Source organism: Lipomyces arxii (genome assembly GCF_038497795.1).
Source record: "Lipomyces arxii strain Phaff 12-163 unplaced genomic scaffold V1512scaffold_5, whole genome shotgun sequence".
NCBI classification, from domain to species: domain Eukaryota; kingdom Fungi; phylum Ascomycota; class Lipomycetes; order Lipomycetales; family Lipomycetaceae; genus Lipomyces; species Lipomyces arxii.
The window spans coordinates 525,346-545,853 of record NW_027117704.1 but is presented as its reverse complement, the minus strand read 5'-3'; the positions used below and the strand labels follow the sequence as shown (position 1 = coordinate 545,853).

The following is a 20,508-nucleotide window of genomic DNA, read 5'->3' as shown; positions in this document are numbered from 1 at the left end:
ATTTCCAACTTGTCCTTTCTATCCGTAGACTTGGAAGATTCTGAAACTGATCGCACACTCTCTTGTTGCGTATTGTGTCGCTCTGGAAACACACTTTGTTCGTCGAAATCATCTTCATCGCCAGATCTATGCTCATGCTTGACCTGCAAATCCTCTGAAAACTCTTTCGCCCAATTATCCTCATCCGTGTCTCCACCATTGTCTTCCTCCCGCTTTGCGCTCGTAGTCTGATCAGCGATTGTTTCTTCCATCAAATCATCCTCGTCCTCCGCAAGTTCATCCTCATCTTCATAATCAACCGCATCATCGGCATGCGCTACATATTCTTTTGCATCACCCAGCTTCTTGCCGCTCGCAAGCGCAAGCGTAAAGGAATCACCTAAGAACGTGTTAAGCGCATCGCTGTCTTCGACATCCACATCCTCGTCTGCCAGCAACGACCCAAGCCCATTGTCTTCAATCTTGTCATCTCCAGCTGACCTTGCCGGTGCCATGATTTCTGTTGTTTGCACGCCCTTGCAAACCGCTTGTGACGATTCTTAAGTGTGGATCTGTCAATGAGCAAAAACATCAAGGTCCTAAGAAAGCATTAAGATTTAACTTAAGCTTTACATTAAAACCTTATATTAGATACCAAGGGTTTTGTGTTTTAGCGTACGATATACCTTGAGCGTAATCGTGCGCGTTCAGGGCTTATCGGGGAGAACATATCAAGTTAATTCACGATTCAACACCAAACAAGATGCCGTCTGCTGAACCTTCGACTATAACAATTACCGCCCCGTCGCTCGGCGGTGTCAAGATAACTGGAAAATGCACAACCGGTGCGACTACTGAGTTTCGCGGCTTGAAGTTCGCTTCGGTCGAGAAGCGATACGAGTATCCGACTCCGGTCGACAGTTATGCTTCAGACTACGATGCAACTGAGTTTGGGTATGTTCTATTGATTTAATTGAGGTTTTTTTCGTCACCTAACTATAAGACCAATCCCTCCTCAGCCTCCTCAGGTCTTTTCGCCTGGTATTCCCGAGGACCAGCGTCCGCCGCCTCGTCCACGGATGGACGAGTTTGAGTGCTTGAACTTGTGCATCATGCGGCCCACAGTTGTCGAGAACCCAATTCCAGTCATGATTTGGATTTTTCCTGGCGGCAACATGACCGGCTGCGCGTCTGACAAAACGTACGACCCGACTGTTCTCGTCACACGGTCCAGTGAACTCGGCAAGCCAATCATGTTTGTCAGACTGAACTACCGGTTGTCGCTGATTGGGTTTGTCAAGATTGACGGTCGCGCGAACCAGGGCATGTATGACCAACTTGAAGGAATTAGATGGGTCAAAAAGCATATTGCTGATTTTGGGGGCGACCCAGAAAACATTACCGTCCTTGGAGAGTCAGCTGGCAGTTTGGCGACGCATTACCATGGAATCAATGAAATATCAAAGGGTTTGTTTAAGAGACTAGGTATGATGAGTACATTTGTCGAAGCACGAACACCGCGACCGCTGTCCGAGGCTGACGAAATTGTCAGAAAGGTTTGTTTTACGTATGGCATTTCGTCTATTGCAGCTAATAGGTTTGAAAGGCAAAGGAGGTCACTGGCACGACGACCGACGAAGAGTTTAAACAGGTTTCTGTTGACGCGCTCATGAAGGCCGTTCCAATCATTGGAGGCATGTACGGTCCTGTCGACGATGGGGACTTCTTGGGCAACGGTCCGTTCATTGACAAGCCGCTGATTGACGACGTTGCCGAAGTTATGCTAGGAAATTGTAGATTTGAGGCTATTTTTTACGCACCGAAAATCAAAGCGTTGGTCCCACTCGATCAAATGCATCCGCGTCTGGCAGCGGTCGAGAAAGTTGGGGATATGCTAGTCGATTACTACGGCATCACGCCAGAGGGCAGCCAGGAAAACTTCGACAAGCATATTGTCTTATACGATGATATCTCTTATGGCCAGCCGATGCACAACACTGTCAACTCTCTAAGAGAACGTAGACAACAGAAAGTATACTCGTACCTTTTTGATGAACCTAACCCATACATCCCCAGTCTAGACGCGCACCATGGCGTCGACGTTTTTTACTTTTTCAATGCTTACAAATTCGATCCTAAATACGACGGGTTCATTGAGAAATACCAGACCGGATGGATCAATTTTGCAAACGGTCTACCGCCATGGGGATTTTTGGCTGCAGACCATGAAGTCGACAAGGTTGTCATGCTGGACCAAGATATCCACGAGATGGCAGAGGGAGAGTACGAGCAACGTCGTCATGTTGATACATTCAACAAACTTAACGAGCATAGAGGTCAGTTCGATTCATACGGACTAACAAGAAGATATTTGATGTGATACAAAGAGACAAGCGCGTGGCGTTATAATGTGGATTGTTGGTATAATATATATTATAGTGGTAGACTCATTTTGGTGTCATAAACATGTAATTCTGGACCAAAGTGGCTTTTCCAAAGTTTTAGAATTTTTGAATTGGACCGGAAAGCATGGTGAAACTGTAGCGTGAACGGCGGATTGACCTTTACTTTAGACGCCATTTTCGGGCGTATAAGTGATTCGTCACCAACTCGGCGTTGGAACCGCATACTGCAAGTTGTTCGCTCTGTGTAGCATGTTAGTAAGCGCAGGGAGTCTCAGTCAGAAAAAACCTACCTAAATCAACCACATGGAAAAGATTAATTTTTGGCATTCGGTTTACAGCAGCTTCAGTTGCTGCCAAAAGAAGATCGTTTAGCAGCTTTTCTGACTCTTCTTCCGAAACATCTTTGGCATGCACCAGCCGTATGGACCCGTCCTCGAGTGTGAGAATCGGAAAAGGAGACGATTTATACGCATTACCGAGTGAATCAAACCGCTCAAACTCGATCGATAGTGATTCTAGATGTGGCCACTTGTTTTCCCCAGCTTCAGCTGCAAATCTTGCACGTAATCTTTTGAATCGTCCCGGCTCTTCGGTGTCGAGATGATCAGAGTAGTCTGTAGTCGCAAACGTGTCTTCAAAAAACTCAGGGCTTATTGGACCTATGTACGAGAACGCGACAAGAGACTGCGATAGCTCGCGTAGACATCTTCCCAATCTATCACCCAATCCACCTCGAGAGGGCGGGGACTCGTGTCGATGGTCATCGCTGGCGTCTGAACTTTGCAAGTAAAATGGGGCTGTTCGCAGATTTAACTCTAGTCGTTTTATTGTTTTAGGAAATAATGGTATTGATTTGACCAAACCTATATGCTGTCAACTTGAGTCTTGCACTCCTTTCATGGACTGACCTTGATATAGGAAATGTTCTGTAGTGTTGCTTGCTGATCGGGCTATAGGAAAGTTCCACTTTAAATCCGTAAGATCAGGACACAATCTTAGGATGGTAATCACTCCTTCTGCAGCAAGCATATGTTCTGTAGTAATTTGGCTGTATATCGTCAATTTTTTAAGATGTTTTATTGGCTGGAGTCCTCTAGCCATCTGTTCAATTCTAACCACGAATGTTCTGAGCTCATCTAAAGCTTCAAATTGAATTTCCTCCTCTGAAAACTCTCTTGATATCGTAGCTGTAGGACACGAATCACTTGCTAGCCCTATTTCATGCAACAAGCAACAAAAACCCACAATACTCTCGGCCAGAAACTCATTCTCGCTGGCGCAGAACAAATAAGACGGACTGTCGAATCGCAACGTTATGTATTTTATAAAGCTTCCCAAAACTGGTCGGTCTGCAATAATATGTCGAACCCTGTTTACGTAGTTATCATGCTGCTCAGACAGACTGACGGTGACTTTCAAATCCTTAAATGTAATCTCCTGAACGATATCGCGCCAGTACTGGCATACCAGGGTCCATTCTGGGTCGTAATTTGTCCTGGTCCGAAACATCGATTCAGATCTGCTATCAGCAGCATAGTCCAATATTTTCTTGTGAATTTCATAGGAAAGTCTATTTAGTATATTATTTGACATTCTCTTTCTTGATCTGGGTCTGTTAATGAACACAAGTAGCAGATCGAGTACCCTTTTAATCAACGAGCCGCACGACACGTGTAAAGTCGTAACGCGTAACGTGTCTTTAATCGTGTAGTACAGCTTCACATTAGAGATATCTTCTTAACAATGACATTTACGCGACTCATTATGCACGGGATATTATCATAAAAAAAGCCTATAGAGGAAGATTTTTCTGAGTATGTTTCACGCCGGTAAAAAAAAGGAACACTATACAGCACAGGACAAATTGCCAGTGAAAAGTAATGATTAAGTAAGCAACCCTCGACTATATCTGTTATTAAGTGACACTTAGAGAACAAGGTAGATTGTCAAAGTGTCTTGTATTAAACTTTTATGATATCAACAGAAGTCGGGTACAGTTGCTATTCAATTGTCTTATAGTTTCTTAGTTTAAACTGTGTTTTACGTACTCATTGCTCATCATTCATGATCGTTGAATATAGTGAACATAGGGCAATATTCGGCAATATAGCCGAGAACCTAATTCAAATTCCTTCTATGAAATGCGTCAGCGTTCTGTTGTGACATTAAGACAATCTGTTTCTTCTTAAAATGATTATTTAATGCCTCTCTGTTTAAATTAAAGGGTGTGCGTATAGTTAAGCTTTCCGTACGAGTTATTTCCCAACGGTTTAAGCCGCACGCTATACCGAATATAGTAACAAATGCGATTGTCCGTACTTTTGTAACTGTCAGCTTTTGATGTGATTTGCACTAAAAGTCAAGCGCAAAGTCCGCGCGCACTGGAGAATGCTTGCAAAGATTTCCTTTATGTGTTGACGCTCAAATCATCGACGCAAAAAGCTTTTCCACAATAACACCCTTTCGCATTAGTTACTAAATTAGGCTTACTCTCCACCGGTAGTACGTATCGTTGTCATCGTCATTGGCGCAAACAATAAATTAGCTCTCACCCACACCAGACAAAATCCCAATTCGGCTGAAAATGCGAGCGGATGACAATGGAACCCGTTTATTCAGTCACCATATCGAACGCCCAAACTTGCCCCATATATAGGTATCTGCCTGTTCGCAAATCCTTTTTTTCCTCTTGCCTTCGTAACATCGTTCAAACATGGCAAAACCAGGAAGAAGTAATAGCAGTCTATCTGCTGAAGATGAAAAGCGATCCTCTACTTCGCATTCTGGAACTGTGAACGAGAATTTAAATCAAGAAAAGGAAGAGTCAATCAAGCTGCCGGCACAGAAGGCTGGCGACGAAGATCTATACGCGCATCTGCCAGAGCACGAAGCAAAAATTCTACGTGCTCAGGTAGAAACCCCAGATGTAAATGTCAACCTGTTTAGTTTATTTAAATATGCAACCAAAACAGATAGGTTGTTGTTAGTTATTGCCTATTTCTGCGCTGCTGTTGGCGGGGCCGTTCTACCAGTCATTACAATTGTGCTTGGACAGTTTGCTTTAGCATTTACCAATTACTTTGTTTATGGTGGATCGCAAGAGCGTTTTCAACATGAAGTGAACAAAAATGCTCTATATCTGGTTTATCTCGGTATTGGCAGTCTTGGAGCCATCGCTATCTCGACCAGCATCAGTGTTGACAGAGGTGAAATAGTATCCTCCAGAATTCGTGCTTTATACCTTAGAGCTATTTTAAGACAGAATATTGGATACTTCGATAATATTGGCACAGGAGAAATTACCAAGCAAATTACGGCAGATATGAATCAGTTACAAAATGGAATGTCAGACAAGATCACTCTGGTGGTTTCTGCAATGGCGTCATTTTTTGGTGCATTTGTTGTTGGATTTATCAAGAGCTGGGCTTTGACTCTTATTTGCGGTTCAGGAATTTTGGCCATGCTTTTTACCGTCACCGGCATGGTGAGGTTAATTGTTAGTGCAGCAAAGAACTCAATGATTGGTATTGCCAAAGGAAGTTCTATTGTCGATGAAGTGTTTTCCAGTGTACGCAACGTTCAAGCTTTTGGGATTCAAGATCGACTCGCACAAGGATACGATGTTCTATTAGCCGATTCAGAAAAATGGGGCGCTCGCGATAACCTTTTTTTTGTAAGTTTTTGAATGTAGTATCTCACTTTGAAGCTAATTGTTTTAGGGTAGCATGTTTGGCATACTGTGGTTTTACATATACTGCATTTTGGCTTTAGGCTACTGGCAGGGTTCCCGTTTTATTGTTTCTGGTGACCTTCAAGTGAATGCTGTGATTACTGTCACAATCGCGATGATGATGGGGTCGTTCGCGTTTGGTCAGGTTGGCCCTAATGCACGTGCAATTGGTGCTGCGGTAGCTGCGTCGAGCAAGGTCTATGCCGCCATTGAAAGGCAGTCTGTGATTGATTCTTTTTCTAAGGATGGAGTGGTCTTAGAAAATGTTCATGGCGATATCGAGCTCAAGGATGTCAAGTTTATTTATCCTTCACGTCCTGATGTCACTATACTTGAGAACTTCAGTCTTAAGGTATCTGCCGGTCAAACAGTTGCATTGGTTGGTGCCTCTGGATCTGGAAAAAGTACAATCATTGGCATTCTTGAACGGTTTTATCAACCAGTTAGCGGGTCTGTAACAATCGATGGTCACGAAATTGATGAAGTGAATATTTCTTGGCTCCGACAGCAAATCGCTCTAGTTTCACAAGAGCCAACTCTATTTTCCTGCTCGGTTTACGAAAATGTCGCGTACGGATTGATCGGAACTAAATACGAAAACGTGTCTGAAGACGAGAAGCGAAAGCTTGTCACTGTTGCCTGCGAGCAGTCTAATGCAATGTCATTCATTAATGACCTTCCCGATGGTTTAGACACGAATGTCGGAGAGCGGGGATTCTTGATGTCTGGTGGACAAAAGCAGCGTATTGCAATTGCACGGGCGATTGTCAGCAACCCAAAGATTCTTCTGCTTGATGAAGCAACTTCAGCGCTTGATACAAAGAGCGAAGGTATTGTGCAAGACGCTTTGGATAAAGCGTCCAAGTCGCGCACTACTATTGTTATTGCTCACAGACTGTCAACAATTCGCGATGCAGATCTGATTGTAGTCATGAATAGAGGCAAGATCGTCGAGCAAGGCACGCACAACGAGCTTTTGGATTTGAACGGGCTTTATGCTGAGTTGATTGAGGCGCAGCAGATCACAAAATTGGAAGTTGTCAATAGTGCAACAGGAGAGGAGGTGTCTGCAGTCGAAGTCGAGCAGAAACTTGTAATCCAAGAGGACTCAAATATGTTGGGTCTTGCGCGGACACAATCAATTAAAGAAATACCACATGTTGAGGAGTCAGCAAAGTACTACACTATTTGGAGTTCGCTTACATTTGTATGTGTCTTTCATTAGTTGTAGAATTTTTACTAACGAAATTTTCAGATGTATAAGCTTAACCGGCCGGAGTTATTGCTACTTTTAACTGGATTTTTTGGTTCCTTTATCAGCGGTTTAGGATTTCCATTAATGGCTATTTTTACGGCAAAATGTATTACCTCGTTTCAAGTCACTCCAGATGAATATGACAAGATGCGGCACACGATTAACATGTATTCTGGATTTTTCTTCATGATGGCCATTGTAGAGTGTGCAGCATCTGTTATAGGCATGGGAATTCTTGGTTTATCTGCTCAGAAACTTGTTCATCGAATCAGGTACTTGAGTTTCAAACACCTCTTGCGGCAAGACATTGCATTTTTTGACAGGGACGAGAATTCATCTGGCGCGATAACTGCAATGCTGGCAACCGATGCGCAAATGATTGAAGGTCTTGCCGGGGCAAGTATCGGGCAGGTGTTTACATCTATTACTACCGTCATTGTCGGTATCATTCTTGGAATCTCCGTGAGTTGGAAGTTTGGGCTGGTGTGTACTGCTTGTATGCCTCTGCTTCTTGCTGTCGGATACGCCCGAATCAAGTTCATGACTTACTTTGGAGAACGGACGCAAAAGTCCTTTGATAAATCGGCGGCTTATGCTGCAGAAGCTATTGGGTCGGTCCGCACTGTTATTTCACTTACACGCGAGCAGAAAATCTTTGCAGATTATGAGGATATGATCAAACGACAAATCAGCGCCGACCGAAACTCGACGTACGGTAGCTCAATTTTGTATGCAGCCACAATGAGTTTAACTTTTTTTGTGTCTGCTCTGTCCTTTTGGTACGGTGGTAGTCTGATTGGCAAGCGCGAAATTGGTACTATCGAATTTTATATTCCGACAATGGCCATCATTCAGGGCGCGCAGAGTGCTGGTATTGCGTTTGGATTGTCGTCAGACATTACGAAAGCTCGTCGCGCAGCGCAGGACATACAGAAATTGTTTGACACTATCCCAACCATCGACGTTACAAGCGACGAAGGCATTATTCCTGAGACTACTGAGGGTACCATTGAGTTTGAGAATGTACATTTCCGGTATCCGACCCGGATGGAGGTCCCGGTTTTGAGAGGATTGAACTTGACCGTACACAAGGGTGAGTATATTGCTTTGGTCGGATCTTCTGGCTGCGGAAAGAGTACTGCCATTGGATTGATTGAGTCTTTTTATCGACCGCACACTGGACGGATTTTGTTTGACGGTATTGACATTAGCGAGATCAACGTGGCTGCCTACCGCAGCAAAATTGCACTCGTTCAGCAAGAGCCTGTTCTGTACTCTGGTTCAATCAAGTATAACATTTGTCTTGGTGCAGAGCGTGATGTGTCGACTGAAGAAATTTACGACGCGGCCAGGCAAGCAAATATCCACGACTTCATCATGTCACTGCCAGACGGTTATGATACACTGTGTGGCAGCAAAGGAGTTTTACTTAGTGGAGGTCAGAAGCAGCGAGTGGCCATTGCGCGCGCTTTGATTAGACAGCCGGCCGTTTTGCTACTTGATGAGGCTACTTCGGCTCTTGATAGTGAGTCAGAAAAGGTGGTTCAGGAAGCACTTGATCGGGCTGCAAAGGGAAGAACTACGATTGCCATAGCACATCGACTCAGTACAATTCAAAAGGTTGGTTTGCAGTGTTGATTTTGTTCTAATTTTGTAGCTAACTGTTATTTAGGCCGACAAGATTTACGTCTTGGAGAATGGAAAAGTGCTTGAGAGTGGTACACATCAGGAACTACTTGCAAATCGCTCAAAATACTACGAGCTGGTGCAGCTCCAGGCTTTGGAGAAAACTTAAGTCATAATAATTAATCGATGTCAAGGAATTTTATGGTTGGTGTAACTCCTCTAATTAAGTTTATAATGTAAATAACTGGGGTGGGTTGTAGAAGTTAACTGTTTAATGCAATTGAAGTGAGAAAAATCAACTACTAAATGACAACGGACGATCGACAGGCTAAATTGTGTAAGAACTTGAAACTTGGCGCAGATTGTTTTCCCTAGTTAGATAGACTGGCGTTCGTATACGTATTCATTATTTGTAATCTTTAAATTCCTTTGACTTTAATTGCTCGCATCACTGTATGATGGCTCTCTGCGTACTCAAATGCGTACGTTTAATAAAAAATCTGTTTCAGTACCAGTCATCTATAAACTCTAGCGAGCCGCAGTTACAAAAAGAGCAACATCACAGTCATGCATCTATCGTTTGACAAGCTTCAATTAAAGCACTGCAAATTTTCTGTTGTCTGCATTCTGTTACTCAAAAATGCCGCAAACTAGCTAAATTGAACGCAGTTGTCCATCCAAAGATATACAAAAGGATTGCCTTGCACGCATACATAACAGATTACAGTATCACAAATAGGCCATCTACAAGCTCTGAAGACGGTTGTCACCTTCAGAAAATTCTTGTTCAAGTTTTTATTTTTCACTGTACATTATTTGTGGAACGTGATTGTTATTTTAGTTACAGCAGCCCATTAAGCAAAAATTCAGCATGAAGTACTTAAAAGAAAGCATGCAAGTGGCTGAACCTGATCAAATTAAGAGCAAGAAAGTCTATAACTACCTAAAGAGTCTAATGTCCAACCGGTGTTTCACCAGTAAGTTTTGCAACAAAATCCTTCGCAATATCACCAAGTCCCACCATGCACACCGTTTGCCAAACTCCAAGTCCTATCCGTGGTGTCACCCCTCGGTACAAGCCTTTTATACCATTGTGTGAATAAATGTACTTCGCCGCCTTCATGACTGTCAGGTTCTTAGGCCGATTAGGGTCTTCCGTCTTGCTCTGCATCTCAATTCGGACAACCTCAATCGGTTGATTCCATGCACTCAGACCACCACCTAAGACCGACGCCAGAATTTTTTCAGGAGCAGACAACGGACTCTCGTCTCCCTTTCCCGTGACTTTTCGAATTCCCATTTCCGACAATCGTGACAGTCCAAATCTGCTTGCCCAGTTGGTGCACTGTCTGATTGCAACAGCGTTGACACCTTTGTTAATACCCCTTATGCCTTCCCGTCTATAAATATCCATGAACACGGCCATAGTAGATGGAGGAACAACACCAGAGGCAGCTTGCTTGTGACGGGTTATTTCAACCGTTTTCATGCAAGTGCAAAATCCAACAGTAAGATAGGCTTGCGCAAGACCACCTAGAAATGCTCTTTAGTTGTTTCACAAACATTACTGAACTATAACATACCCACAAAGCCACCGGTCATCCCAGCTAAAAAATGGCCAGTTCCATAATTTAAAGCACGATATTCTACTTCACTTGATACAAACAGTAAGACTGCACCTTTAGTAGATGCTTCAATCCATGCCTAAATGAAAGTCAATAATTGTACACGTTTTATGTCCGGTTGTCCTGCTGGTTCTGTCAACTCTATGCACAGCCCACATTGGAGGAAGTTTTGAAATCACTTAAACCTAGCAGGTACCCGAGCTAAATGCTAGATGGAAATTTAAAATCCCGAGGTCGGTCCGGCGGGTGAAGGATATGTGCACATGCTAAACACGTGACTCTTTCATAGATCCGAACCGCGCATTGGCACCCCCACTAATCATCAGCCCCTGGCAGGCATGCGGGGCAGAGGCTGGAGGTCCAGTGTCCGTGAATCGGGCCGATGAAAGAGTTGGACTGATACGAAATGCGGATGAATGCATCACCAAGCAGGTAAACCGGACAAACTGACGGTAAACAGAGTCACTTACCCATGGTATCAGCCCTTGGTAGAAACCGAACAAACCACCACGCCCCCAAATTCGTTTGATTGCCATCGGCATAGTGTCACCTCTATTTGCAGCCATAGTAGTCTGTAAATCTATTAGCATAGTCCGAGAAAAAATTAAGGATCAATTCGTCTGGCATTGCAGATCCAGAGTTCCAGTCGTAATCTGGATAGGCAAGGACGGCGTAAAGCAATTAAGGCAAATGTACATACCTTTGTAACTTCAAGAGGTTGACCAAGAGTTGTGGCTCTAAACGTCAATGTTAGGCTACAACACTGATTGAGATTGCACGGATCAGCACTTACTCAAACATGTTCAAACCAGCACCGAGAAGAATGTTAGACCAGCTAACGGACTTCTTTTCAATTTTACCATCGGCACCGATGACGACGCCTGCGCCGCCTGGAGCCATTGCGAAGTAAGATTGGAGTGGAAAGGAAAATAAATGGAGCGGGGTATTGATCTGATTCGATTCGATCGATGATCGAGTTCTAGATGAGCTGAACGACTAAACCTATTTAACAAGATTGAAGTCTTGTCTAGTATTAAGTCCCGAGGATATAAAGCAGTTTAGAATTAAGGAATCAACAAGCAGCGTGAGCCTGTCTCTTTATATGTTTCTCTCGAGGCCGTACTGGCGGAGATTTAAGCCGCACCATCGTGCTGTATACTACGCCGAGATCGTTCTGAGCACGACACCATCTCACAGTTCTCAGCCGCACGCCGCATTTAGACTCCCCAACCACGTTTACATTCACAATCTTAGCACCGCGAGACAGTCTGATACTTTATATGACTCTATAGTTTAATAGGCTTAAATAAATAGTTCAAAAAGGTATATTAAATTCTCTATATCGAAGAGCAGTGTGAGTGAGTTCAAACTTACGAAGTCAGTCAGAAGCGAGAACTGTGCCCAGATGTACTTATTTGTACAATCCAGCACTTCGCAGCTGATGTCACGCCTTGTGATGTCCTTAATGTGGAGAGAGCTGCGCAAACTTAAATCATCCCTGAAAGCCTAATTAGCTTGCACTGTCGCTTTGATGCCATTTTCGCGGTAAACAGATAGACTGTTCATCTAGTACAGGCCAGCGTATCTTCGCTTTGTTGGTGTCAATTTACTGAGCAATATATGATTGATTGATAGCAGCAATAAAGTATTTGACAATCAGAGAACTATTAACGTACGATCTAGAAAACACGCAGCAATGCTTCTGCAAAAACGCCATCGGCAATGTTCTTGCGTTCTGCCACCGTGAAAGGGAGCTGTTCTAGCATCAAATAAGGCAAACTGATTAAACGGTCAGATATTGCTGAACCTGGATACAGGGGAGCTCGAATAAAAATTGAAAGACCCAACCGGTTTGTTATCCCAGCCGATCGAGCCTACGAAAGGGGAAACGTTGACTTCACTGTCACATTATTTAAAATTGTTCCATTAGTGACTAGTTTTAGAAAGTACAACGACTAAATTATAGCTACCGAGCCAGGAGTGACATTTGGGGCAGATTTTTGTACTGGTGATTCCTTTTGTTAGTAGCTTCTACCTCTCAGAAAATAGCTCAATGCTGATGAACCTGTGAAATTTATAAATTCGAGAGCAGGGAAGCAACGTACTAGCGTACGATTTCGATAGTGTTATAAAGATGCCTTTGAATTAAACTGAAATCTACCGGATAATGCTGTTTGGATTTTGATACGATGTATAAGTCCTAATAAAAATTACGACCTTACCATATAGTTGAATCAGTACTTAGAAGAAACAGTCAAAAGTACTACGTCAGAAAGCACTCTATTCTCCTTCGTCAATAGATTGTGCATGAGTCTTGAAGCCGGGATTAACCCTGAAACCCTGAAGTAACTCAATGCACTTACATATAGGCTTATATGGCGTATCCGTCTCATGCTATATTATTAACTCAGAAAACTCATATAAATCACAAGCATTTTGCTGTTCAATTGACGTATACGTTCATGTTCTCTGGTTATACATTCGTTACAAGCCTTTTTTCTATTGGTTTTAGCTTATTAATCGTAGCTGATTAAGTACCAATTATACAGAATCACCAAATACTCAGGGACCCACTAAATTAACTGGAAACTTTAAACATTGTTCAACTGTGGCCAACGCCGGAATAATTAGCTGCATAGTCTGGACCGAAATTCAAAAGTCACTGCGAACACTTATCACCATATTTAACTTGAAGTCAACCTCACATTGTAGGGCAAATAATTGATTACAGTCTATCAGATGCCTTTGGGTACCGCTTCTCAAAGGTCTTCCAGACAGCCGGCCAACCTTAATGGCACAAGCAATGGAAGCAATTACATTCCTGAGATATCTGATCTAGGAGGTTTTCCTCCTTTGTCATCAATTCGACTACCGAATTTCCTTGTCAGACGCCAAATGCGACGGGCCTCGGCTTGTGCAGATGTACCCCCGCCATTGTTGGATCCGGAAGAAGACGGACTTTCGACTTCAACGTCTCTGACATCGTTCTCTAGCAATGAGTTACAAAACTATCCAATTTCCCATACCCAAGTTGCGAACAGCCCTTCGTTTTGGCCTTCGATGATATCAACTAGAGTTGCGTCTTCGTCCTTGCCCAGATTACAGTCGCTGTCAGTTCCTTCATTACCCAATATTAGTCTGCCAGATATTGTGCCATCGTCGCTTCCGACCATATCTATGACATTTGGCTCACCGTCGTTCTCATTTTCCCGGTACCTGGCAAACTATATTTTTTTCAATGTTGATTCAGAAGACACTGACCGTATGTCGGACTATGACTCGGACATAGCTACTACAGACTGGGATAGAAGTGTTGATGGTCCCACAAGGTCGGGTTACAGAAGCGGAACTCGAAGTTTAAGTGCTGGACCACCGATTGATGGCTCACGAACACGAAGACACGCCCTTCATCGTCATCGTCATCGTCGTGGTCATGGCCATGGCAGTCATAGTCGAGAATCCATCGGTACACCTTCTGGTGACGATACATTAACGACTGCCGACGCCATGACTATGGTCAACGATGCAGAACTGCTCTCAGAAGACAGGCAACGTGAGCTCCGAAGTCGGATTTATGAGATCCAGAAACTGGATATCTCTGACAAGGAAAGGGCTGTTAAAATGCATGAGTTGATGACAGAAAAATATTATCGACTTCGAAGGACCAGCGACGGTGAGTACGTTCAAGGTGAAGACGCAGACGATGCAGAACTTTATGATGAGATTTCTGGTCTAAGTGAATCTGATCGAACACCTACATGGTATGACAAGACAAACGAGATTATGGGTTGTCCTCATTATCAGCGAGGAGTCAAGTTGCAGTGTTCTACATGCGACCAATGGTATACTTGTCGGTTTTGTCATGACGAGGTGGAAGATGATCATCAGCTTATTCGTAACGAGACCAGAAACATGCTCTGTATGTATTGTTTGTTGCCACAGCCAGCCGCTCAGGATTGTTACGCTTGCGGACAACGTGTGGCGCGATATTACTGTGAGAAGTGTAAGCTTTGGGACGATGATCCCGACAAATCAATCTATCACTGTAATGACTGTGGTATTTGCCGAATTGGGGAGGGTCTTGGTAAAGACTTTTTTCATTGCAAGGTTTGTTGTTTTGTGACGCTTGAAACTGTATGAACTAATGCATTTTGCACAGACATGTAATGTGTGTATGTCAATATCTCTGGAGAATGCGCACAGATGCATTGAACATTCTACCGAGTGCAATTGTCCTATATGCGGAGAGTATATGTTTACAAGTACTATGACAGTTGTGTTTATGTCTTGTGGACATTCGATCCACCAAAAGTGTTATTATGAGCACACAAAAAAGTGAGTATTCTAACTAGAAGTTTCGACGACCAGGCTGACATTTAGTGCTTACAAATGTCCTACATGTGCCCGAACGATTATAAACATGGAAGCGCAGTTTCGTCTTATAGACCGCGAGATAGAAAAGCAGCAATTGCCGGAACCTTACATTAATTGGCGAAGTGTGGTCCTATGCAATGATTGCTCAGGTAAGAGCAATGTGCCATTTCATTTTCTGGGCTTGCGTTGTGATACGTGTAAATCATATAACACAGCACAGCTGCGGGTGATCAAACCTGAAGAAGGCATTGAGTCTGACGATGCCGATGGCGTGGATAATATTCGTAATGGTAGTGATCGTGAATACGTTGACGACGAGGAAGTTGGCAGCGAAGTCACGGATGTGTTGGGTGATTTCGAAAACATTGAGAGCATTTTCAGTATAGCCTCGTTGCGAGACTTCAACATTGATTTCACACCATCGACATCTCCACATATAGGCGATAGGTAATGCAAAACATTGGTATTGTGTGTATCATTGCAAATTCGTGTTTGCTTGAATGAAGGGTTATTATGGGTCCGGTAGGTTTATGGTTTGGCTCATTTAAGCGGTCTTGGTCATTCTTTTCCTAATTTACTGTTATTTTGTCACATACTGGAGTTAAATATATTTTGTGTACAGTCTATAAGAGCGATGTTTAACAACACTTGTGGGCTATTCTTTTGCTCTGTCTATATTTGAGAGCACGTTTGAATTTCAGGGGCTAACTCATTTCTACAATCAATTTCACATTGGTTGACAAGGATAATGAATCTACTACCCCTTGCCTGTTAACTGGTACCCCCCTCAAACTGATACTCAGCCAGTTTAAATTAGGCTATTATTTTATCTGTGTGCGCTAAAATGTCTACTCTCTCCTGAATCTACAAAGGCACCTGATCTGATCAGTCTGCTTATATGAATTACGAGCTGTGAAGTTATGGTTTTACAGTTTCAATGCTGATATTCAAGCAAATTATACAGTTTCTTTCCATTTTCATGACTTCGTTATCATTTTGACACTAAGATTGCGGAGATTTCGGGACTGTATCGCGCAAACTACTCTGAACGCGTTTTGGGGCAGAGGGACCTCCCCGTATGTCACGATACTTTCTTCCGAAACGGCACGTGGAGTCTCTGCTTGTTTACATTTTTAAGAGACGCTTCCTATTTTAGCATTTTTTGAAAGCAATTTTATGCTTTTTGGGTCAAATTCCTTGTCCACAGTCGCGTGTCCAGCTTGGGCCCAGCCCTACCCCATATTCAATAAGATACGGCAATACTATCGCGTGCTTACTAGCCTCACAGGGTGACTATGGTTAATTGCGTAACTTCTTCCGCGATGGTGGGTTAGGATTGTGCTGCGATGTGCGTCGAACCCTGTGGGGCATTGTATAAACTCCTGTCTGGTGGTTTCTTGACTTTTGTTTATTTTGACTAAGTTGGAACCTGTTTGAGAAGTGGCTGAGATGATTCAATTTGAATCTCGTTCTCTGATCTGCCATTGTTAGACTGCTAAATCAAACCGTTTCCCCCCCCCCGTATTACGACTTCTTTTTCTTCTTTTTTTCTTCTGTTTGCTACGGTTGACTGTGCTCCTATAGTATATTGTTTGCTTTCTGTTTGGCTTTGGTCGGTTCTTTTTGTCGCTCTTTTTGAAAAATCACATTTGTTTGTCTACATTTCACTCGTTTGTTTACATTTCACTCGTTTACCGCAAGTGTGCTACGCTTGTGTGACACAGCAAACCTTGTTGTCAATTCTCTCACACTCATTCACTTTTTTGTCTGCTATTGAGCTCTTTGCGAAAACACAATGAATATCATGAATATCATCGATAGCAATCGATCGTCCGAATCGCCTCCTACCGGTGCAAATCAAACGACACATTTGTCTCCTCGTCAAGTACGTCAAGCTAGGCATGAGTGCACTTGGCTGGATTGTCATAAGGTAGGCCTTCCAGAATGCATTGGCTAGAGCTCATTGTGTTAATCCCATGTAGGAATTTAATCGAAAGTCTGATATGGAACGACACTATCGCATCCATACTCAAGAAAGGCCTTACAAGTGCCCGTTTCCTGCATGTGGCAAAGCGTTTATCCAACGTTCAGCATTGACCGTCCATGTGAGGACTCATACTGGAGAAAAACCTCATTGCTGTTTATTCCAAGGATGTAACAAAAAATTTTCTGATGTGCGTTTTTGTGTTCTTTGATATCAGGCCTTGTACTTATACTTTTAGTCTTCAAGTCTTGCGCGGCATCGTAAGACTCATGGAGTTCAAGGTCCGATCGGCTGTCCCATCAAAGCTTGTGGTTGTCGGTAAGTAGAGCATGTCTTTGGCTTAGAACAGAGTCTAACGGCTTAGGTTTAACAAAGTGGTTGCTTTCCAGCGACATATGAGACTCAATCATAGCTCACTCTCGGAATCTGAAGATGAGCACGCAGATAAACAGTCTGGGCTTGGAATATATGCAGACTGCAGGCTTGGCTCTGCCGGTGGTACTACAAGTAGCGAATTCTCTCCTACCTTAAATAATTCGATGCTGTCTATGAATCCAGTGCATCCTTTTGTCAGTGCGGCAAGAGAAAGCTCTCTTCGACAATATCAGACTTATCCATCTTATGACGGAGACAGCTCACACTTGCAGAATCGTATTTATCCAGACGTGGTTCTCAAAACTGGTGTCTCGCATACAGCTAATGGAATGCCGGCGCATATATCTCTTACCAACATACCCTCTTCGTCTTTGTTCAGTCACGAAGCAGGTTACCGATATGTTGGATGCAATTACCTCGATGGCCCTTATGGCAACTACGACGTGGTTGATTCGTACGCTCAAGATCCAAAACGAGTGAAGTATGTTTTTGGTGGTGGATTCGGTCAGTAGTTCATTACGGTCGGTGTATTCGGTACAGCTTTGACGGTCGCACCTGAGCAGCTCTTGTGATGGCGTGCTCGGTCGTTAGGAAATGTAGATATTTTTTTGATTCATCAGAGCAGTGCCTGTTCCGGGTATCAATATCGAAGTCGAGTATTACAGCTTGAAAGCTTTTAGTTACTTTTTGATAATAGAAACATAATACAGTTTATTAGAACAAGTTCATCTTTTTTTTTAATTCTATCTTATTTCACTTCATACTTGCATACATTCTGAACTCTAAAATTATAAATGAAATAATTTTGCTTCGTTTGAAGTTATTGAGTCAATATCAAGTCGTAAACCCGCATTGCCATATTTACAAACAGCCTACAAATTTACTATGACTTGAGATCGGCCCTTTGACCGCGATTGTTCTCACACAGAATTTACGCCAAAAGACGAACCTGAGGCAGTTTAGGCTAGGACATGAAGCAAGAATGTAGATAAACTCATAATTTTGGATGTCTTATAAAGACCGAGATTTTTGACATTCTTGTTAAAAATCTGACTTCTAGGAAACAAGGGTTGAGGCTGTTTGGAACCTTATATTTTGTGTTGGTATTTGTGGTATTTACGATTAGCTAGGTATTGTGACTGGCTGATTTGGATAAGGGGTTTGGTGGTATATGGTTATAAGAAAGGAAGATCTCATGTAAATGAAAAGGGGGGGGGGCAAGATTGTGACCGCGTTATATTATTACATACTATACTCTATACACAAACATATAAATACAACATATAACAGTCCGACATAATCACTGATTCGTGAATACGAGTTGCCTGAGTGAGACACCCGTATAAGCACCCCCATCTATAAAGACAACCCTGAGAAAACCCTTAAACACTAAGAAAAATATATTCGCCCCGCAACCACATAGGCGATGAGTTCCTTTTGAATATGTTGCACCGTCGTTCCCGGATACTTTCGACAACCCTGATGCAGCCAACGATTGAATACCATTGCACTAAGCAAATATGGTATTGAGCGCGTGTAGAGCTGGACGGCTAGACAGCCCCTCTTGAAAAGATCATCCCCATCCAAATGTCCAACGACAGCGAACAAAAAAACACGCACAGACACGATGTCCAATTCTGTCTGGATCGTTCTGACACAAAGCGCACTGAGAGGGGTGTTAGATATTTAAATTGTAGAGTCTTTAAATACGCGTAGTGAGTTTATAAGAAACGTAGGACTAAAATTACTAGCAACCGAGAAAGGCTTTGAACTGCTCTACATATGTATTATACAAACTATATGCTTTTGCTAGACGTCAATGGAGAGCATGTCGAGAGTTCGACGTATGCTCTTGTTAAGTTTGGCGTACGTTGTCTTGAGTTACCCGGACGCTTTACACTTACCCCTGATGTCCAACTAAGAGTCTGCGTAAGGAGTGGGGTCAGGGTACTATTGTTTGTGAAGTAGATAGTAACAGTAAAAAAAAAAACAATAACAGTTCTTGAGTTCTCGGAACTAAGGAAGATCTTCAGCTTAAGGAGCTAGACTGCTGGCTAGTGGGAACCCTTCTTATGTAGAGATCCTCATGCCCAGTCTACACTCTATGAAAAGGCCAACAGCAATTTTTTGAGAGCATCAAATTGCGATCTCGAGTGCTCGTAGCAAGTGTACCAGTTACTTGCTACTGTTACCATGTAGATACTTGGAACAGTAATCGGAACAGAACTTGGAACGGGGCACCGTGATGTGTACCTCAGGTGGCAACTAGAAATCGAGTTGTACAAACGCATGTAATGAAGTTAACTCTAGAAACAACAAACCAGTACCTTGACAAGGAACGGCGACGGGATTTTCTAATGGGGCGAAAGTAGTATTGCATGGTTCGGCACGTACGCGTGGACCCTGAACGCCGCACAGTGGCTTGTGACGTATGAACCTTAAAATTGTTCAGGGGTAGTACGGAAACGCATATCTTGCGACAATTACAACTCCCGTAACAGTCCGCCAGATGTGCGAGCTTATGACCAGCCGGCCAAAATGCTAAACAGTCGCAAACACTATAAAAGTGATGCACGGGCAGCAAATGAGCTGACTCTACTCGGGGACTGTGCCATCTGTAAAGGGCCACGAGAATGGTCCACCGATGACTCCAGAAACCAACTACGTCCACAGTACCTTGTGGACAGAGAGAGACGTAAGTTGTTTTTAAAAGAGTATGTGCGTGCAAAAGAAGGTTGAGTTTCATTGGCTCATCTTGTAGCATCTGAAAACATTGCTCGGGGGAAAAGGAAGGTAGCGCGACTCTTTCAGAGAGGCCTCATATAGTTAGGACCTTCCATTGCATCCTCTAAGCAAGATTTCTGCAAGTAATCAAGATATTTTTACCATCGTCATTATAAATGCCTAAGCCCCATATCTATTCTATTCTATTTCTTTCATATGCTTTTAACTTTCAAGCGAGAACAAAGCACACGTGATGTTCTTCATCGTGGCATTGATCGTGTTACAATATTGATCGTGACTTATCACGTTTTTACTGTTATGTTTACTTCATACGTTCTGTTTATAGAAAGCCAAACTAATATAAATAAAGGCCCATTTCCTTTTGTAACCAAGTTCTTATATAGTTTTATCCATATACTTTAACTGGCTCT

At 43.0% G+C, this 20,508-nt stretch overlaps 6 protein-coding genes across 6 annotated transcripts; 4 read left to right on the top strand and 2 right to left on the bottom strand.

Annotated features, from left to right (window-relative positions):
* Positions 1-703: 703 nt before the first annotated feature.
* On the top strand, positions 704-2,490 carry V1512DRAFT_275492 (Alpha/Beta hydrolase protein). Its single transcript, XM_066917831.1, has 3 exons — positions 704-933; positions 983-1,535; positions 1,586-2,490. The coding sequence occupies exons 1-3, from the start codon at positions 743-745 to the stop codon at positions 2,357-2,359; spliced, it is 1,518 nt and encodes a 505-aa protein (XP_066772246.1). The 5' UTR covers positions 704-742; the 3' UTR covers positions 2,360-2,490.
* Positions 2,356-4,007, bottom strand: V1512DRAFT_275491 (uncharacterized protein). Its single transcript, XM_066917830.1, has 3 exons — positions 3,293-4,007; positions 2,675-3,247; positions 2,356-2,624 (listed from the first exon to the last, which is right to left on the bottom strand). The coding sequence occupies exons 1-3, from the start codon at positions 3,975-3,977 to the stop codon at positions 2,413-2,415; spliced, it is 1,470 nt and encodes a 489-aa protein (XP_066772245.1). The 5' UTR covers positions 3,978-4,007; the 3' UTR covers positions 2,356-2,412.
* A 739-nt stretch (positions 4,008-4,746) lies between these two features.
* On the top strand, positions 4,747-9,470 carry V1512DRAFT_223723 (P-loop containing nucleoside triphosphate hydrolase protein). The gene is made up of 4 exons (XM_066913767.1): positions 4,747-6,057; positions 6,104-7,321; positions 7,370-8,989; positions 9,042-9,470. The coding sequence occupies exons 1-4, from the start codon at positions 5,098-5,100 to the stop codon at positions 9,162-9,164; spliced, it is 3,921 nt and encodes a 1,306-aa protein (XP_066772244.1). The 5' UTR covers positions 4,747-5,097; the 3' UTR covers positions 9,165-9,470.
* Positions 9,471-9,677: 207 nt separating this feature from the next.
* Positions 9,678-11,711, bottom strand: V1512DRAFT_261379 (mitochondrial carrier domain-containing protein). The gene is made up of 5 exons (XM_066916064.1): positions 11,414-11,711; positions 11,321-11,357; positions 11,091-11,192; positions 10,579-10,699; positions 9,678-10,528 (listed from the first exon to the last, which is right to left on the bottom strand). Exons 1-5 carry the CDS (start codon positions 11,518-11,520, stop codon positions 9,948-9,950), a joined length of 948 nt encoding a protein of 315 aa, XP_066772243.1. The 5' UTR covers positions 11,521-11,711; the 3' UTR covers positions 9,678-9,947.
* A 1,360-nt stretch (positions 11,712-13,071) lies between these two features.
* V1512DRAFT_237140 (uncharacterized protein) lies at positions 13,072-15,620 on the top strand. Its single transcript, XM_066914140.1, has 3 exons — positions 13,072-14,727; positions 14,780-14,955; positions 15,001-15,620. Exons 1-3 carry the CDS (start codon positions 13,360-13,362, stop codon positions 15,443-15,445), a joined length of 1,989 nt encoding a protein of 662 aa, XP_066772242.1. The 5' UTR covers positions 13,072-13,359; the 3' UTR covers positions 15,446-15,620.
* Positions 15,621-16,589: 969 nt separating this feature from the next.
* On the top strand, positions 16,590-17,192 carry V1512DRAFT_138555 (uncharacterized protein; the record flags this gene model as incomplete). Its single annotated transcript, XM_066912990.1, has 2 exons — positions 16,590-16,924; positions 16,977-17,192. Exons 1-2 carry the CDS (start codon positions 16,790-16,792, stop codon positions 17,187-17,189), a joined length of 348 nt encoding a protein of 115 aa, XP_066772241.1. The 5' UTR covers positions 16,590-16,789.
* Between the last annotated feature and the right edge of the window lie 3,316 nt (positions 17,193-20,508).

What these genes read in the sequence shown, in the direction of transcription:
- V1512DRAFT_275492 (XM_066917831.1), top strand. Translation starts at nt 743, where the DNA reads ATGCCGTCTGCTGAACCTTCGACTATAACAATTACCGCCCCGTCGCTC. An exon ending in TACGATGCAACTGAGTTTGG is followed by an intron (nt 934 to 982) that starts GTATGTTCTATT and finishes CCTAACTATAAG; the next exon opens with ACCAATCCCTCCTCAGCCTC. An exon ending in CTGACGAAATTGTCAGAAAG is followed by an intron (nt 1,536 to 1,585) that starts GTTTGTTTTACG and finishes TAGGTTTGAAAG; the next exon opens with GCAAAGGAGGTCACTGGCAC.
- V1512DRAFT_275491 (XM_066917830.1), bottom strand. Translation starts at nt 3,977, where the DNA reads ATGTCAAATAATATACTAAATAGACTTTCCTATGAAATTCACAAGAAA. An exon ending in AGAACATTTCCTATATCAAG is followed by an intron (nt 3,248 to 3,292) that starts GTCAGTCCATGA and finishes GACAGCATATAG; the next exon opens with GTTTGGTCAAATCAATACCA. An exon ending in TTTCCATGTGGTTGATTTAG is followed by an intron (nt 2,625 to 2,674) that starts GTAGGTTTTTTC and finishes CATGCTACACAG; the next exon opens with AGCGAACAACTTGCAGTATG.
- V1512DRAFT_223723 (XM_066913767.1), top strand. Translation starts at nt 5,098, where the DNA reads ATGGCAAAACCAGGAAGAAGTAATAGCAGTCTATCTGCTGAAGATGAA. An exon ending in CTCGCGATAACCTTTTTTTT is followed by an intron (nt 6,058 to 6,103) that starts GTAAGTTTTTGA and finishes TAATTGTTTTAG; the next exon opens with GGTAGCATGTTTGGCATACT. An exon ending in TTTGGAGTTCGCTTACATTT is followed by an intron (nt 7,322 to 7,369) that starts GTATGTGTCTTT and finishes CGAAATTTTCAG; the next exon opens with ATGTATAAGCTTAACCGGCC.
- V1512DRAFT_261379 (XM_066916064.1), bottom strand. Translation starts at nt 11,520, where the DNA reads ATGGCTCCAGGCGGCGCAGGCGTCGTCATCGGTGCCGATGGTAAAATT. An exon ending in AACCTCTTGAAGTTACAAAG is followed by an intron (nt 11,193 to 11,320) that starts GTATGTACATTT and finishes ATAGATTTACAG; the next exon opens with ACTACTATGGCTGCAAATAG. An exon ending in GATGACCGGTGGCTTTGTGG is followed by an intron (nt 10,529 to 10,578) that starts GTATGTTATAGT and finishes GAGCATTTCTAG; the next exon opens with GTGGTCTTGCGCAAGCCTAT.
- V1512DRAFT_237140 (XM_066914140.1), top strand. Translation starts at nt 13,360, where the DNA reads ATGCCTTTGGGTACCGCTTCTCAAAGGTCTTCCAGACAGCCGGCCAAC. An exon ending in AAGACTTTTTTCATTGCAAG is followed by an intron (nt 14,728 to 14,779) that starts GTTTGTTGTTTT and finishes CATTTTGCACAG; the next exon opens with ACATGTAATGTGTGTATGTC. An exon ending in TATTATGAGCACACAAAAAA is followed by an intron (nt 14,956 to 15,000) that starts GTGAGTATTCTA and finishes GCTGACATTTAG; the next exon opens with TGCTTACAAATGTCCTACAT.